General features: G+C 52.2%; 1 protein-coding gene and 1 long non-coding RNA gene across 2 annotated transcripts in view; both read right to left on the minus strand.

Annotated features, from left to right (window-relative positions):
• LOC147139311 (uncharacterized) overlaps window positions 1-16,482 on the minus strand; it is a 52,819-nt gene extending 36,337 nt beyond the window's left edge. The window contains exon 1 of the long non-coding RNA XR_015089025.1: window positions 16,255-16,482. This is a non-coding gene — a long non-coding RNA (uncharacterized LOC147139311). The remainder of the gene's footprint in view (window positions 1-16,254) is intronic.
• mafaa (MAF bZIP transcription factor Aa) lies at window positions 7,373-11,188 on the minus strand. Its single transcript, XM_086047322.1, has one exon. The coding sequence runs from the start codon at window positions 10,104-10,106 to the stop codon at window positions 9,102-9,104; it is 1,005 nt and encodes a 334-aa protein (XP_085903448.1). The 5' UTR covers window positions 10,107-11,188; the 3' UTR covers window positions 7,373-9,101.
• Window positions 16,483-16,525: the final 43 nt, after the last annotated feature.

A 16,525-nucleotide genomic window follows, 5' to 3' on the forward strand; every position in this document is an offset into this window, starting at 1 on the left:
GCACCAGCAGCCACGCTGCCCTGCGCGACCGCAAGCTGCGCACGTGCCAGGACCCGCCACCGACAGCGAGGTCATCCGCTGAAGGTCGGCGGGTCGGCAAAAATAACATGAGCAGCGAGCAACGATCTCTTCCGCTTCTTTTGAGAAGCGCACCAAGATTGTCACCTGCACCCCATTTTCTAAGGCTTCCTTCCCCCTGCTCCTGCCTGACGTTCAACCTCCGACACCCACCATCCCCCCCCATCCTCTCGCACGCACACGCGGCACGCCTACTAAATATTGAATCCGCAATGCCGTAACGACGCGCGCGAGCCGATGCGTCCGACATCGCCCCAAGACAGAAGCCAATAACGAGGACGCTCCTGCTGACAAAGCGCCCCTTGCGTGGAAAAGACGCTCTTTGCTCCCATCTCACTTGATTCCTTTGCTAGCAACATTATGGCACGCACGACTGACAAAAGGATGTGGTGAAGACGCCCTCCACACTGTCGCGATGACGTTTGAAGAGCGTGTTGGACATGAAGAAGCGCCGAGTAAAGGTCCAGACCGCGACGTTAGCTAGCCGCGCTCGCCGCTAGCTAAGTGGTCACCGACAAGTAAGAGGCTGCTTGTTGACACTCAAAGGTCAAGGCTCAAAAAGACAAGGTGGAAACGGAGGTGAACACTGACTTTACGGGCATCCCTTGATGACTTCACGGATTACTTGATTTGAAAAGTAACCTACGCTAGATTGCAAGTTACTTGAATAATTTCCTTCAGCAGATGTCATAAAAAATGACATCCGGTGTTGCCACTCAATCGGAGGGGCGCTTTTAACAGTGACATTTAAGAATAACGTTTGGTTTGTTTTTCAAAACAAAGTCAAAGACAACTTTCTTGACTAACCGCAAGCATCTTAATGAATAGAAGGGATTTCACTTAACATCAATGGGCAAACAAAAACAATAACAAACAAAACCCACAATGCAACTCAAGGGATAGGGTTAGGATTAGGATTAGGATTAGGATAGTAAGGATATTATGATGAAGTTACGTCTTGTATTCATTTGAAATGAGGGAGTGTTTTTTTTCGTATGGACATCCCGGATAAGATATTTGATTGCTTTCGGTTGACAAGATGTGGACGAGGTGTAGAACATTTGCAAGCAAACGTTGGTCTCGGAACAATAAAGGCCATGCAAATTTAATGGGCGAAAGAGGGCCAAGAGAGTGGACTGTGAAGGATGACTTATTCATGGGGCCTATCTGACCCCAGCCAGGCAGCCGGCCAGCCAGCCAGCCAGGCAGGCAGCCAGGCCGGCAGGCAGGCAGGCAGGCAGGCAGGCAGGCAGGCAGGCCGGCAGGCAGGCAGGCAGGCAGGCAGGCAGGCAGGCAGGCAGGCAGGCAGGCCGGCAGGCCGGCAGGCAGGCAGGCAGGCAGGCAGGCAGGCCGGCAGGCAGGCAGGCAGGCAGGCAGGCAGGCAGGCAGGCAGGCAGGCCGGCAGGCAGGCAGGCCGGCAGGCAGGCCGGCACACGCGCGAAAAACAGCTTGCCACACCGATTGCGTGCCAATGTCGCCACGCCCAAGTGCTGATCCACCCCGGAGAGAATCACACTTAGGCTGAAAACATTTGATAACGCCCACTTGCCACTGCGCATGGACTGGACGCAAAACACAATTGTGCCCATAACGTCGACGCGTTGCTTCACCGCATATTCAAACGTCACGTATATCTGGTACACAGGTATGTCCATATGCAGTACGTTCACATACTGTATATGCACCGCAAGACATGTCGGGATTGGAAACTCGACCTAAAGTGCTTTGCTCGCGTTCTAGCCAGAGCGCAGGATTAAGACGAGCCGGAGTTTTCGCTTTGAGACAAAAGACGGCCGAAGCGGGGAAAGAATCCAAGCGTTGGCCCCAAAGTGCCAACATGCGGAAGGAACCACAAAAAGCGGCTGCCAATGAAAAGGCAGCGTAGCGTGTTCCGCAAGCAGCTCCTCGTTTCCATCGACTTCTCTTTGGTTCCTTGCTTTCTTTCTTTCTTTCTTTCTTTGCCTCCCCTCTCGGTCTTCTCGCACATCAGAGCACAAATGAGGGCTGCCGTGACAGTTTGAGAACTCCTCCAAGTGGAGCGCTGAGTCGGCACTCTTTCGCCGCAAACGCGGCTTCATCTCCTTTCTTTCTGTTTATTTCTCCGCCGCGCGTGCTGCGCTCCCAATCAAAGCGGACAAATAAGGACGCGCGCTTATAAGCCACACGCCGCCGAAGCGGAAATCCGGACCAACAATGCGGCACGGCTGCTTCTTGTCGCTTTGCCAAATTGTCACCCACCAAATTGTCCAAACTCAATTGGCCCTTAAAGTTTGGGCGTTAGGCGCACGCCCAAAGCAATTTCAGGACACATTTGATGTGAAACAAGAAAGCCATCTGGAGTCTGGGCTGGAGGGCGGCGCGCAAATTGTCGTCGCTGGCCCCTGCGGACGCCGGCCGAAGATGACGCCGCTTCTTCTTGCGTTTCGCCAACAAAAGGGCAACGCGAGCAAGGCGGTGCCGGTGGGAGGGCACCTTGCCATGCTCTCGGACGCCGCATCCACGCCGCTGGGCTGGGGTCGGGAGTGTGCGCGTCACTTTGGCCTGGCGCCGTTGCCACCCCGAGCGCGCCTCTGTCATTCGGGAGAGTCGTTCGGGCACCCGGCCAGGCAGCCGCGCCGCCATCCAGAAAACGTGGCCGCTCGCATCGCAGCTCATCCCAAACGTTCGCTTCCAAGTCATGGAACGTCGCTGCACCACCGCTCCAGAAAAGGCCAAAGTGCACATGGGCAACATTTCCATTTTCACGTCGGCATTTTAAGCACGGTTGAAGCATTTGGTGGACTTGGCCGGCTCGACGTGAGCACGGAGCGGTCTCGCGCCTCCTTTCCTGTGCTAAGAAGGAGCAGCAAAGGGAACGCGGCCGGACGCCGAAGAGTCAGCAATTGTCAAAAATGGCTGTGAGTTTGTCCGTCTCCAATTCTTTGGACTCAGACTTCTCCCAAATGAAAGCCTGAATTTTCAATCACTTCACATGTGCGCTGTGAGGATGTCATTTCTCAAGCGATACTTTTTGGAAATGGGAGCGCCTCCTCCCTCGTCTCCATGAAACGAGCAGTGTGAGCGCGGCCGCGTATTGCGGCCTTTTGGTAAGCGGCACTTTCTTGCCACTTTGCACGGCAAATGCTCCTTGGGCCGCCGCCGCCGTCTGCGCCGTTGTCGGCGATCGGCACATCATCTTCGCACTCTCCCGCGGATCCTTTTGTTTGTTTGCGGCTTGGCCGGCTTTCTTTGTGACTACGCTCACGCTTGAAAAATGGGAAGCCGTTCTTTTCCTCCCTTTCTTGCTTTATTACTATTTCTTGCTGCTTTGGGCATATTTTCCCCTGCGATAGCATGTTTGAATTTGCCTACTCAGCATGCGGCATGTCAGAGTGTGCGCGCGCGCGCGCGCGCGCGCGCGTCTCGTTGTGTGTGTGACAGTATGGAGCCATTGAAAGCGAAGCGTGCGCCGAGGGGTCACAGCAGCTCACCACCTGTGCCAAATTGCTTTTCTGGGTGTATCGGGCAGGAACCGGGGCCTGGCTCAAACAACCCCCCCCAGCCCCGCTTGGCTCCTGATTGCTCCCTGGGTCACTAACTCAATCATCAGAGGAGGCGTAATAATTATTAATACCCCGTGAGCATTAGCAGCAAGCAGGTGATTCATCAAAAATGTCAATTACCTTCAGAGCAATTTTTACAGCTCCACATTTTCCTTGCTCGCAAGGGGAACGGCGGCCGTTTGCCTGCTTGGCATCATATTTGGGGGATCATCTGATGTTTGGATCCTGGTGGTTGTCAGCATGTGGAGCATTTGTGCAATATGCTGTATATTGATTTCACCGTACGTCATCCAGAACAGGCTCTCATTTGCAACGCCGACCGGGCCGGAGACAGCGCAGCAAAACTAAATACCAACATTGTCAACAGTCAAGACATTGTCCGTTTGAACAAACGCTTGTTGACATTGCGGCTGCTGCTCGCAGGAGTGGAGAAGTGTCCTGCACCCGGCTGAGAGTTGTCCATGTGTTCACTACCTCACTTAGTTACACAGGAGAGCTCAAAATATTAGCAATGCGCGTGTGTGTGAAAATACGCAAGGAAGAGGGAAGACGGCTGACGACGACGGGTGGAGACGGACACCGAACGAGCAGACAAGGAATCAACAAGAAAGGTTGGAAAACAAGACGGCGGACGCGAAAACAAACCGATGCAAAACGAGGCAAAAGCTCGCGAGCACGCGACGTTGTGACATGTTGTCATCCGAGCAGGGCTGGGCGCATTTTAGACAAATAGCCAAGAAAAAATGGTGAAGAGCTCCCCACATGATTTAGTAGCACTATTCCAATTCACAGACTGACCGACCTTATTGTCGGCCACCATGTTTAATTATGCAGAATGAATTGCGTGAAAATTTATGGTTGCAGGATGCAAAGGCCTTCTGCTTTTATAGTCGGAAATGAATTATGTTAAGTAGCCCGTGACAAAAACAGCCATTGACCACAGCGGGAACAGCAAGTTTTTTATTTCATATTTTTTTTCAATCAATTCTTGTTCAATGCTTTGTGATAATTCAGGAGATTAAGATTCGGTCGGAACCAGATGACTTCATTTGCCATGAAATGACAAGCAGCCCAGACCCTGCCTCATACCCCTCGAGCAGCCTCCGCAGAACCCCCCCGAGGGACGCGCTCCCACGCCTCCTCCAAGTCCACAAAGCGCACTAGACCGCTTTGTCACAAAATGCGTGGAGGAGGACCCAAAAGCGGCAGGCAAAAATCAAGTGCAATTCAAAGAAAACAAAAAGGCCACAAGGCACTTGAATGATTCCAAAAGAAGACAAATCAAAAAGAAACCGAACAAAGAGTCGGACGGGACTCGGGCTAACACGCCGATGACCATTGACGAACGACAACGAACCGAAAGAAAGCCGGGGACGAGTTGACGATACAACCGAAGACACCCGGACAAGACGCGGAGCCGATCGGCTAACGCCGGGGACCGGCGTGACAAGCACAGGTGGACTCAAGAACCTCAACCAAAAGCGCACTGCTCCTCCTTGAACGCATGCGTGTTCATGGGGACACGTGGGGACACGTGGGGACACGTGGGGACACGTGGGGACATGAGGCAGAGTTGACCAAAAAAGTGCAAGAGGACAACAGGACAAGTGCAAGTCATGTTATGGCCGAGGAGGATCATCAGACAATGATGAACAAGGATCATCGCGGATTATTAGGGATCGACTAATGATGTTGTTAGCAGGCGAAATCCAGTCATTTGCGACACACGCGCGCGCCCAAATCGGGAGAAAAGCTCCATCACTGACAAATTGGAAGCAAGCCTTAAACACGTGGTGTCCTCAAATTGTGCCTCATCTCGATGTTTGTCAAGATGTCAATTTGAAAAGACGTTTCAGTGATGGTGCGAGTAGTGCAGGCGCGCGCGCGTCTTCATGCAGAGGGGAAGAGATGCTGACTGCATGCGGGGAAGCCTGCGGACAGCACACACACGCTGCCTGCCCCTCTCCTCTTGTCCATGCAGCTGCAGCTGCAGCGCGCACGAGACAGAGACAGAGAGAGAGAGAGAGAGACAGAGAGAGAGAGACAGAGAGAGAGAGCGAGAGAGAGAGAGAGACAGAGAGAGAGAGACAGAGAGAGACAGAGAGAGAGAGAGAGAGACAGAGAGAGAGAGCGAGAGAGAGAGACTATCACCGGAATCGCAAACACGCACACCGACACGGGGCAGTGTCCAGAGTTTGTCAGCGCAGCAGCATAAAAGGCATGCTTGTGAGCCATGATCCACGTTTTGCCTTTGACTCGCTGATGGCTGTCACAATTTGGGCCCAGTCAGCAGAACAGCCCAATCAGTAATCAAGAAGTTGACGGGCGGCAGAGATGTCAAGCGCAAATTGAGATGCAGTGACTAAAAAGAAATCATTTTTGCAAATCACCTATTTCATTTGTCTGCAAGTGCACATACATTTTGAAAAGATTCCTTACATTTTGAAATATATTACCAGCATGGTTTTTGCTTCGTTTCTTTCTAAATACGTGACTAATTGTGCACTAATATGAAAATATGTGGTCATAAATAAGGCACGCAGAGTTGACATTGGACTGAAAAAAGACGAGCGAAATTCCATTTGAGGGAAAACACAATTGTGCTTTGATTTACGCCGTGTCGACTGACTACTTAATTCTTACCTATTAGCTCCTGCTGTTCAAAAAGATCCACTACACGCCGCCGCTTCTAATTCCGACTCCGCATTCAGCAGATGAAGATGCGCCGCATCAGCTGCACTGCTGCACGCGCACACTGACGAAACTCAGCGAGCGACTCGAGCACGCCAAGAGTCGCGTGCACGATCGGCGCAGAAGACACTCAAGACTGCGGCCAGCCAGCATGCTGACGATGATGATGATGGCGCTGATGAAGATGACGCTCAGCATCTGTCTGGCTGCATGGCGACGCAAGCGACGCAAGCGACGCGGATGAGCGAGGCCCTGCCGCAAGTCCCACGCACACGCGCGATTTGCATTTCAAGTGGCAGCAGGCAGGCAAGCAAGCGAGCGGGCCGAGCCGGGGCCGAGCCGGGGCCGAGCCGGGGCAGAGCCGGGGCCGAGCCGGGGCCGAACCGGGGCCGAACCGGGGCCGAACCGGGGCCGAGCCGGGGCCATTCGTCGGCGGGCGACAAGGCGTCCGGAGGCCAGCTGCCTGCGCGGCCACACGGCGAGCACCGCTGCAAACCCTCAAACGAGGGCGCGCATCATGTGAACGGGCGGAGCATGCGGGCATGAGAGCGGCCTTGCACCGTGTCCCGTAATTAGCAGCAGTACCGTCACAAAAAAATAAAGAAATACATTTACAAAAAAGAGAGATACATCCAAAACCTGGCAAGACGCTGAGCGTTTCCCAAATGTGGGTTGTCTCCATTTCAGTGAAGAATAAATCGAGAGGAGCCAAAAGAAAAGCAATACTACCATTGTTTTGCTTTAGTTTTCTCGTGCCATTATCAGATTCTTTTCGCGATGGATTTCATCAGATCACGTGCCAAAGAACTGATAAACGAGTCTCGCAATCGTGTCCAATGTTTAGTGGGTATTAAAAATGTGAATCATTTTCTTGGCATAACTGCGCAGCGTATTATAGGCCTCAACTGAGCGCACTGGGCAATTTAGTCACTCAAAGAAAAATGTGGAACAAAAAAAAAAAAATAATAATAATAATAATCATCACCATCAACTAGCTGAAGTGTGTTGAAAAGGGCGTGCGATTTGCGGCTTGCTCCGAATGAGGACAGCAGCAGTCGGGCAGAATTGCAACATGTCTTTTTATTAAACATTATGAAAACAAGAATCTCAACAAGGTTGCACTTTGTTGCCGTTTCACTTGCTGACACGTTGATTGAATAAATATACAAACTATTTACACATATACATCAGCAGCGACTTTGCTTTCGTTACTTTGCCGCCAATTTCGCTCACATTGATGACGAGCAAGTCGGCAGTTGCACGGCCTCTTCATCCTCTTCTCTTTTTTTTTTTTTTTTTTTTTAAGACTGATTAGCGCTGAGAAAACAGCGACCGAAATGGTTTTGCGAAGAGGAAGCGCGTTGCTGGCCGGATCAATAAATAAAAACAAACATGTCGGGAAAAGGCGGATTCTATTCCTGTCACATGAATGGGGTTTTCTTTTGGACTTTGGACTTGGCGACATCGCGCCCGCCTGCCCGCGTGCGCACCTTCGCAGCCTCGCAGCGACACTCGTGCACAATCTTGCGCACACGTCGAGGCAGCTGAAAGATGCCAAGCACGCGTTTATTGACAACGGAACAATTTGTTGGCTTGCTCCAAGCTGAGCAAAAGGCCCAGCTGCCGAGATAAAAACAAAAACAGTCCTTTCAAGCATCGTCCGATTATCAGAAGCGACATCCTATTAATGCAACCGGGCTGCGGGTTCAAGAAGAATGCGCCTTTTTTCGTTTGCAAATAATAACAATAATGCTAATAATAATGATAATAATAATAATAATAATAATAATAAATGATGGTGAAAAGGAAAACTGATTTGAATCGTCAGGTGATGCAGAGTTTTAGCAGCGAATTCAGACATTGCATCATGCAAATGAGGACGTTGCCTTCGAAAAAAATTAAAAAACATTTTTGAGGGTTCAAATGTTTTACCAGCTAGAAGGGCACTAGCTTCGTCTTAAAAAAATCGTTGTCAGATCAGAGTAGTCCGCTTTTGACCTGACATTTTGTTTGGATTTCAGTCCACACCAGAGACGATTTGCATGCTGACACATACAAACATTTGTTATTATTCATTTGAAGACATGTTTGAAGCATCCAAGCAACAAAGGCCATTTCTTTTTCTTTTTTTCGTTTTGTTTAAAAAAGGCGAGCGTGTAAAATAAACACCATCCCGTTTTCTCTACATTTTATGTACAGTTGGAAATAAATACATGATCTAAAATCTGGCTCGGCAAATGTCTTCAGAAAAAGGGATCGAAAATAGCCGTTTAAATACGCATCCATTCCCCCCCCCCCCCCCGTCGCAATGTGCAGACCGTGTTGCGTTTGAGTCCTTGCGCGCCTCGCGTTGATTATGTGGCGAAACGCGTTGTGGCATCTTGCAGGTCAAGTGAGGAGGAGGAGGAGGAGGAAGATGGAAGCCGCATGCTGACCATACACGTGGGACGGGAGGTTACCATACATGTCCTGCATGCTGGGTTGCAACGAGAGCAAATCGACTTTTCGCATTTTTTAAAATAATGTCAAAGCGCTAGGCTCTTTTGCATTGTTTTTTTGTTTTGTTTTCCTGCGTGAGTCTCGAGCGGTGCGTCCCGCTGATTGTCACTTAAGACTTCAATGTGGACGTGCTGCCTCGCCTGCGTCCCCAAATGATGCGCGATCAAGTTTTAAGACTCCAAATGATTGGGAGAGCGAGCATCTAACGCTACGTGCGGAGTTCGTCGACCTGAAAAGCAAAGAGAAAAGAAAGCGGCTGGTGGAGTTCACACGGCGGCCTGTCCGTGCGGCTCACATGAAGAAGTCGGCCTGTTTCCCGGTGGCGTTTCTGGAGCCGGGCGCCCCGGCGGCGGCGGCGGCGGCGGCGGCGAAGGTGCGGCCGGCCAGTTTCTCGTACTTGTCCTTGTAGAGGTCCCTCTCCTTGGCCAGGCGCGCCACGTCCTGCTTGAGCTGCTCCACCTGGTTCTGCAGCGTGCACTTCTCCGTCTCCAGCATGTGCCGCTGCTGCACGCGCTTGAAGCGGCACGACTGCGCGTAGCCGCGGTTCTTCAGGGTGCGCCTCTTCTGCTTGAGGCGGATCACCTCCTCCTTGCTGAAGCCGCGCAGCTGCCGGTTGAGCTCGCGCACGGTCATGCTGACCAGCTGCTCGTCGGAGAAGCGCTCCTCGAGGCGCGCGTGCAGGTGGTGGTGGTGGTGGTGGTGGTGCGCCTGGTTGTGGTGGTGGTGGTGGTGGTGGTGCGCCGCCGACAGGTCTTCGCCGGCGTACTGCTGGCCGCGGAAGCCCTCGTAGGCCTGCTGCTGCTGCTGCTGCTGCTGCTGCTGCTGCTGCTGCTGCTGCTGGTGGTGGTGGTGGTGCGCGTTGCCGATCAGGGCCTCCACCGCGTCCTCCGGGGTCAGGTTGAGCGCCTCGGGGTTGATGTGGTGCTGGTAGCTGGGGATCCAGTACAGGTCCTCCAGCTGAGGCTTTGCCCCGGTGTTGTGACCGCCGCCGCCGCTGCTGCTGCTGCCGCCGCTGCTGCCGCCGCCGCCGCCGCCGCCGCCCACGCCGCCGGAAAGGCTCTGGTGGGGCTGCGCGCCGGGACTCGGGGCGCAGAAGCTGGGCGAGGAAGGCACCGACGAGCAGGGCGTGCTGATGGGGGTGGACGAGAGCGAGCCCGACGGCAGGCGGTGGCAGTAGCGCTCAGCCTCCGGAGGCTCCTTCTTCACCTCGAACTTCATCAAGTCGAAGTCGTTGACGTACTCGATGGCCAGCGGGCTGCTGGGCAGCTCTGCGCTCATGGCGAGCTCGGAGGCCATGTCAGTCCATGCGACGGCGCTGCTCGCCCTCACAGCCAAAGCGACGCTTCTGGGATGCAGATCGTCGCCCGCCGCAAGTCGGCACGCCGGACGGGCCTAAATATAGCCGGGCCGGCGGGGGCTGCCGAGCCGCTCCTGCGAGGGCCCGCCGACCGGGGTGGGGGTGAGGGGCGCCGGGGGGGGGGGGGGGGGGGGCGGTCGGGGTGGGGACTTGTTCAAGCCGCTCGTCCCTCGCCCATGCAGCGTGTATTTTTAGCGGCCTGGATATACGTCTGCATGTAAATGAACTTGTCCACCTGCCAGTTCGCGTCTGCGCCTTCTTCTTGTTGTTGACAACTTCTCCCCGCAGGTCAAATGCACACTTGAATAGCAGGAGCCCCCCGGGTGGCTGAAACTTGAAGCCGATGAATTTGGAAACGCCACCCTGCCTTGTCCTTGCCTCACCTCGCAGCCCGAGTCCAGTCCCAGCAGTCCCAGCAGTCCCAGCAGTCCCAGCAGTCGCAGTCCTGACACTTCTTGGCTTGCTCGCATATCCTTCTTCGCCCGATGGACGCGCTCGGTCGCCAGCCTGCGAGTCCCGCTCAGCGTGGCTCGGAATCAAACTTTGCCCACAGTCAAATCACTGCACGGCAAAGCTGCGCGCAAAAGTCTCCTCGAGTCCACTGAGCATGCAGAGGTGCTCAAAGTCTGCCTTCAATCTGAGGACTTTTCCACTCCGGTCCCGTGTCGTGGCATGCACGCAGCGTTCTACTTACACGTTCGGTGCCACTGCTCATCTCACGTGCAGAGTGCAGGCAGGGCGGGAGAAATTCCACTTTTTGGTTTCTTTCTGCCTCGTGCTCCGTGTAGCGCTCGCGTGTGCGTGTGTGTGTGCGTGCGTGCGTGAGCGCGCGTGCGTGCGTGTGTTTGCCAACACGCAGTGACACACTGAGGCGCCGAAAGGCAACGCGCACTTATAAAGGCATCGTGGTCCTCCCACACGAGACGCGTGACGGGCCAATGGGAGGGGGGCGCGCACGCGGACTCGCCTGGGCCTATAGCGAGCGAAGCCTCCACGCCGCCCGAGCGCAGCCGAACTGAGCCGAGACAGTGGCCGAGTCTCCACAAGGGGAGAGCAGGTGCGGGATGCGCACGCACAAACACCCCTCGGAACCCCCAACCCCCCCCCCCCCCGGCCTTCTAGTCAACGAGCAGGTGCAGTTTCAAATGTTTACGTGCGGCGAGAAGCAAAGTGCAACGACACTTTTCAAGACATAAACGTGACGTGACGAAATCCACGACTGACGACTGAGTGGCACAGTTTGACTCCAAAGTGAAGACAGCCATTGACATTCATAGTTCCGTTGTTCAGTCACATTGTCGTCCATCCTTGCTGTTTTTTCATACCGGACATAATTGATGTCCGGTAAAACATGATGACAACGTCACACGTGACTGACATTATACTGCCTCAATTCAGATCGACGGATTGCAGAAAGAATCGATAATTACCGGCTTTATTCATAATACATTGCAAGAGTGATAATCTTCCATTTTTTGTTGAATCTGCAAGAGAAAGCTAGCTGTTTTTAATTCTTTTAATGGACATTTTGGAGGGTGTGTCAGGCTGGTAATGGCTTGGTGTCAACCCCAATTCATTTAAAAGGCATGCAGCGGTGTGCCTATAAATTGGCAAATGTGGAACAGCTGGAAAAAAAATATATCATGCAGGCAGGATTGAAATTTGAAGTGTTAATTGAAGACGGAGATGATCAAGCAGCTCGCGTTTATTAGCTTGAGCGCGACGAGCTTCTTGTGTCTCGCGCATCGCCGCATGGGAGACCTGCAGCCAATCTATCAATCAGTGATCGATTGAGGGCCGCGCGCGCCCCCCTCGGCCAAAAATCAATTGGCATTTCCGCGAGTCGGCGAGGAGGCCGCGCGCGGTGGCTGTGCGCGGTGGCTGTGCGCGGCTTAAGTATGATTGGATGCTCCCGCCGGTGGTCTTCATTGGCAATTAAGCGCAAATTGCATCTGCAAGCATCGACGCGTCGTTAAGCCCCGTCGCGCCTCTCCAGCCTGGACGCGCTGGGCTGGGGGGCTGTGGGGTGGGGGGGGGGCGTTGGGGGGGTGGGCTTTGCGGTCGATACCGGTGATGAGCACCAGGGGAGCAGGACTTCAAGTGCAGGACGCGGCTGCACCTGACCTCTTTTATCTTTTCAGCCCGCAACGACGCGCAGGCGGCGTGCAGGCAGGCAGGCAGGCAGGCAGGCAGGCAGGCAGGCAGGCAGGCAGGCAGGCAGGCAGGCAGATGCGTGCGCAGGGCGCCACGCTCCCTAGGGGGCGCCACAAAACTCACCTTCAATTCAATGACGTCACACGAGTTACGTTTCAAGTCCAAAGACAAGAGTCAATGGAAGTGATTCCAAGCAGCATTTGAATTCGCACTCAGTGTGCGTCACCTGCCTTGAATTAACTCTTGCTTGCTCAATCATTCCACATTTCTGATGGTGGTAGGCACATGAAAATAAAATCATTCCATGAACGGGTGGAAACAACATTTGACTATACAGTCTCGTTTTTAATTCACACTAAAGTGCATATGGAACATGTAACTGCATCAGTTGTTGAATGTTAAACTACAGAGTTGAAACGGCGACGACCGCCTCATTTGTTGTGGAGAAAAGTCAAACATGAGCAAATCTGTCAGAGAAATGAAAAAATGGTGCATTTTGTTTCTCGTGTTATGTGGGCAGATTTTCCTCAAGGCCCAAAATGAAATTCAAATGCAAATGCCAGTGCACTTCATGCACCTCACAGCCTGTGACCCGCGCAAGGAATGAAACTTGTTCATGAACTGCGCTCAAACTACGGAATGCCACAATAAAACAGACGCAAGAAAACTTGAGGATTGAATCAAATCCAGGTCAAATCTTGTGTGGTTGAATGAATGTCTTTCAAGTGAGGGGGGCGCAGATTTACAATCAACTGACCATGAACATGGAACAGCAATCAGAGATTTCAATTCAAAGCAAAGCCCGCATATCGAGAGTAAAGGAAAGGGGAAAAAGAGGAGGGCAAAAAATGGGAGAAAGAGAGGTGAAGTTGTTGCTCCTTTGGGTTGGGTCGCAACGGCAAGTCACCCGCATGATATGCGTGAAGAAAATGGGCCATTTGAGACTTTCAATTGAACGACGTTCTAAATGAATGTTAAAATGGGCCTTCTTTTGTAAGCGTGCACAACTTTTTGATGGGGGCGGGCGGGCGGGCGGGGGGTCCACGTTGGCTAGGGCAGGGCAGCCTGCGTGGACCCTAAGTGCGAACCGTGCGCGCAAAAAAGGAGCCCTGGGTGGCCAAAAGAGGTGGAAGGAAGTTGAAGCTGCATGCGCTGATGTGAGGAGGAAAACCTGGCGCCGCTGCAGCTTAACTTCCAATCCGAGCTGCTCGCAGCGAAACGGGCGCCTCCTCCCTTCACTCTTGCAAAATCTGCTGCTCAGCACTAAATGAAAGGGACTCATATCAAGGTATTTGGAGTTTAGGTGCACGCCGTCATTATTAGTGGAGGAGTTTTTTTTTTTCTCTCAACTCAGCAGGAGCCGGGCCTGCGATTGCCCAGCTAAGCAGTCTGCATTGAAAAGGCCCATTTAAGAAGCTCTGCTGTGGTCCGTTCATTGTCGCCGGGGGAAGGCGAGCGACTGCAGCCGCGGCGTGAGACTTTTTGGGACAGTCAGGCCTTTCTTTGTGCCTATTGACATTGCCGCTTTGCTGCCGGTGCACTTGTGACGCTTTAAGCAAAACGGACGGCAATCAGCAAGGCAAAGGCCGCAAAGGCCGCGCGCCAGGCCAGCAGCAGCGCGAGGCGCGGCCAACGCGGCATAGGGGGCATAGGGGGCAAAGGGGGCAAAGGGGGCAAAGGGGGCGGGCGCATCGCGCGGGAGGCGGCTCGGCGCGGGTTATCTGAAGCGCACTCGCGCGCTAATGCTGCAGCGGGCGAATCAGCTCCAACTGCGCACGGATATGACAGGTCAGGAGTTTGAGCACTTCGAAGCGCCACTCATTCAAAGCTGGCTCGGACTAAATGTGTTTGCTGTCCAAGAAAAATGAAAACGCACAAAGACTCGCAATCAGGAGCGAGTGGGCAAACCTGAGAGCAAATCCCATCTTACCACCTGCGTGAAATGACTTTTGCCTGATTTCTACATCACTGGCTAAACTCATCAATGTTACCACTAAGAGCGCTTGCCCCGGATCATGGCAACATTTTTCCTCTGGATTGGTTCACACTGGCCCCGTTTACACGGACAACATTTCGCATTCAAATTCTCATGGGATGCATTGTTCTCATGGACACAATCCGATTGCGTGTTCATATGCATCACACTTTGGAGCGGAACAAATTATTTCGACATTTCCCAGATTGACCAAATGTACCGGAAGTAGTAGCAGAAAAAGAAGCCGCAGCGACTTACGTGTCAACAAAACATGGCTCCGTCCGTCCATTTCGACTTTACGAGTTAGCATTATTTTGCGGATTTTTCCCGTTTGTGCCGTTTCGTCAGATGAACGCGTCCTCGTGGAGCTGCAAATGTACCACTTCAGTCTTACGCCCGCCACGTCTTTCACTCACACGGCAGTTTTTTTTGTTCTCCAAACTTGATTGAACCAAACAACTCACTTTGCTTCTACTTAGCTTCTGGGAAGCGCCTATAATGACATCATAGACATGCGCCGTAAAGGCGCTTTGTTGCGAAATGTCGGAATAAGTGTTCGCAAGCGCCGATCGGATTACCAATCGACATGACCTACCGTCCGGAATAAAATCTCGATCGGATCAAAATATACGGAATGAGGTGTGTACATGAGGCAGTTTTATTCGGATCGGGCATTTAATTCGAATAAATGCATCCATGTAAACGTAGCCAACGATGGCGATAGATCGACAAATAGAAAGAACCCTCGCACACACACGCATAAGACAAAGTCTCGTACTTGACCTTTCCAATATTGTCTCTGCATGAACTAATGATACTTCTCTATTGCGTCTTCACTCCATCTTACACATTTTTATCAAAAAAAAATTATTGATCTTAATTACAGTTTGCCAAGCTCAGCAGCTCCTTTTGCGGCTTTTAGACAAGAGGCAGCATGCATCCGTCTCTAAGGCTGGGAGAGGAGCGAGAGGAGCAAGAGAGGCGAGGAGGAGGAGGAGGAGGAGGAGGAGGAGGAGGAGGAGGCGGCGGCGGCAGAATTAAAGTGTTGAGAAGAGTGATGGGTGCCTGTCTGCGACACATGTTGGCACTCAGTCATCTGTCGCCCCCAAAGAAGAAAGGAGCTGAACAGGAAGATGCCACAAAAGAGATGAAAAAGGATACACAAGTTGAACAGGCCGCTGGTCTGGATGGATGTGTGTCACTGATGTCACGTGACATCAACGCTTCGGAGGCCGACACTCAGTCGTGGATGCGAGTTCAAATCGGATACAATTGGATAGAACGGTGCTTTTTTGCACCCATTCTAAAGAAATCAAAGATTGCTTCACATTGTGATTATCCTATATGCCTTCAATGTTTGACCATCGCGTAGAATATTATCTCGACTCAATTCAATTTACATCGGCAAGGCAAGGAGGCTTCGTCTATTGAGGGTACTTCATGCACAAGTTAACGCGATGTGCTTGGCATAGTTCCCAAACAACACTGTGTCACGAACAAATGCGGAGAAAACGGTCCACGCTGGTTTTGCATGCGGCACAATGAACATTGACCCTTTAAAAGAAGGGTGGCGGGAGCGCGGCGGGAATAAACTGAAATTTAGCGCACGTCCTAACCAAACGTAGGACAAAAATGCCATTTTGGAAAAAATTGATGCATGGGGTTTTTTTTGTTTTGTTTTTTTAGCCAACGTATCTTCTATACGGTATTGTCATTTTCAAATGCACATAGAAAAGATCCATTGCTCAACTACACAAAACATTAAAAAAACATTAAAATGCCCACTTGAAGTTGGCGCAAAGCTGCTGGACAGCAAAGCAACTTTAAGTTCAAGCACTTATTTTGTGCATTTTGTGTTTCCACAAAAACAACACACTCAAAGATTTGAACATAACACGAGCATTATGTTCGTCCTGCATGTGAAATTTGCACCCGAATATGCTGGCTCGCTCGCTCACCCGCGTGCAGTCAGGTTGCTTCTGGATGCGAGCCCATCGACTTGTCCAATTAATCCATCGTACGCCCTTGAAACTTGACTGTATCCATGTTTTTGGACGACGACGCGGATTCACTAACTCCTCATGCACTTCAAACGAACTGTCTACGCTGTGGAGGCAAAACAAATCATTGCTGTTGACATCTTTTTTGACAGCAGTGTTGTGGCGGGCATGACAAGCTCTTCTTCACCAGCCTCGCAGCCTCGGCCTTGGAGCAGCGGGTGAGCAATGT

This window comes from Filicampus tigris, chromosome 12, assembly GCF_054856515.1.
Source record: "Filicampus tigris isolate MCC_2025a chromosome 12, RoL_Ftig_1.0, whole genome shotgun sequence".
NCBI classification, from domain to species: domain Eukaryota; kingdom Metazoa; phylum Chordata; class Actinopteri; order Syngnathiformes; family Syngnathidae; genus Filicampus; species Filicampus tigris.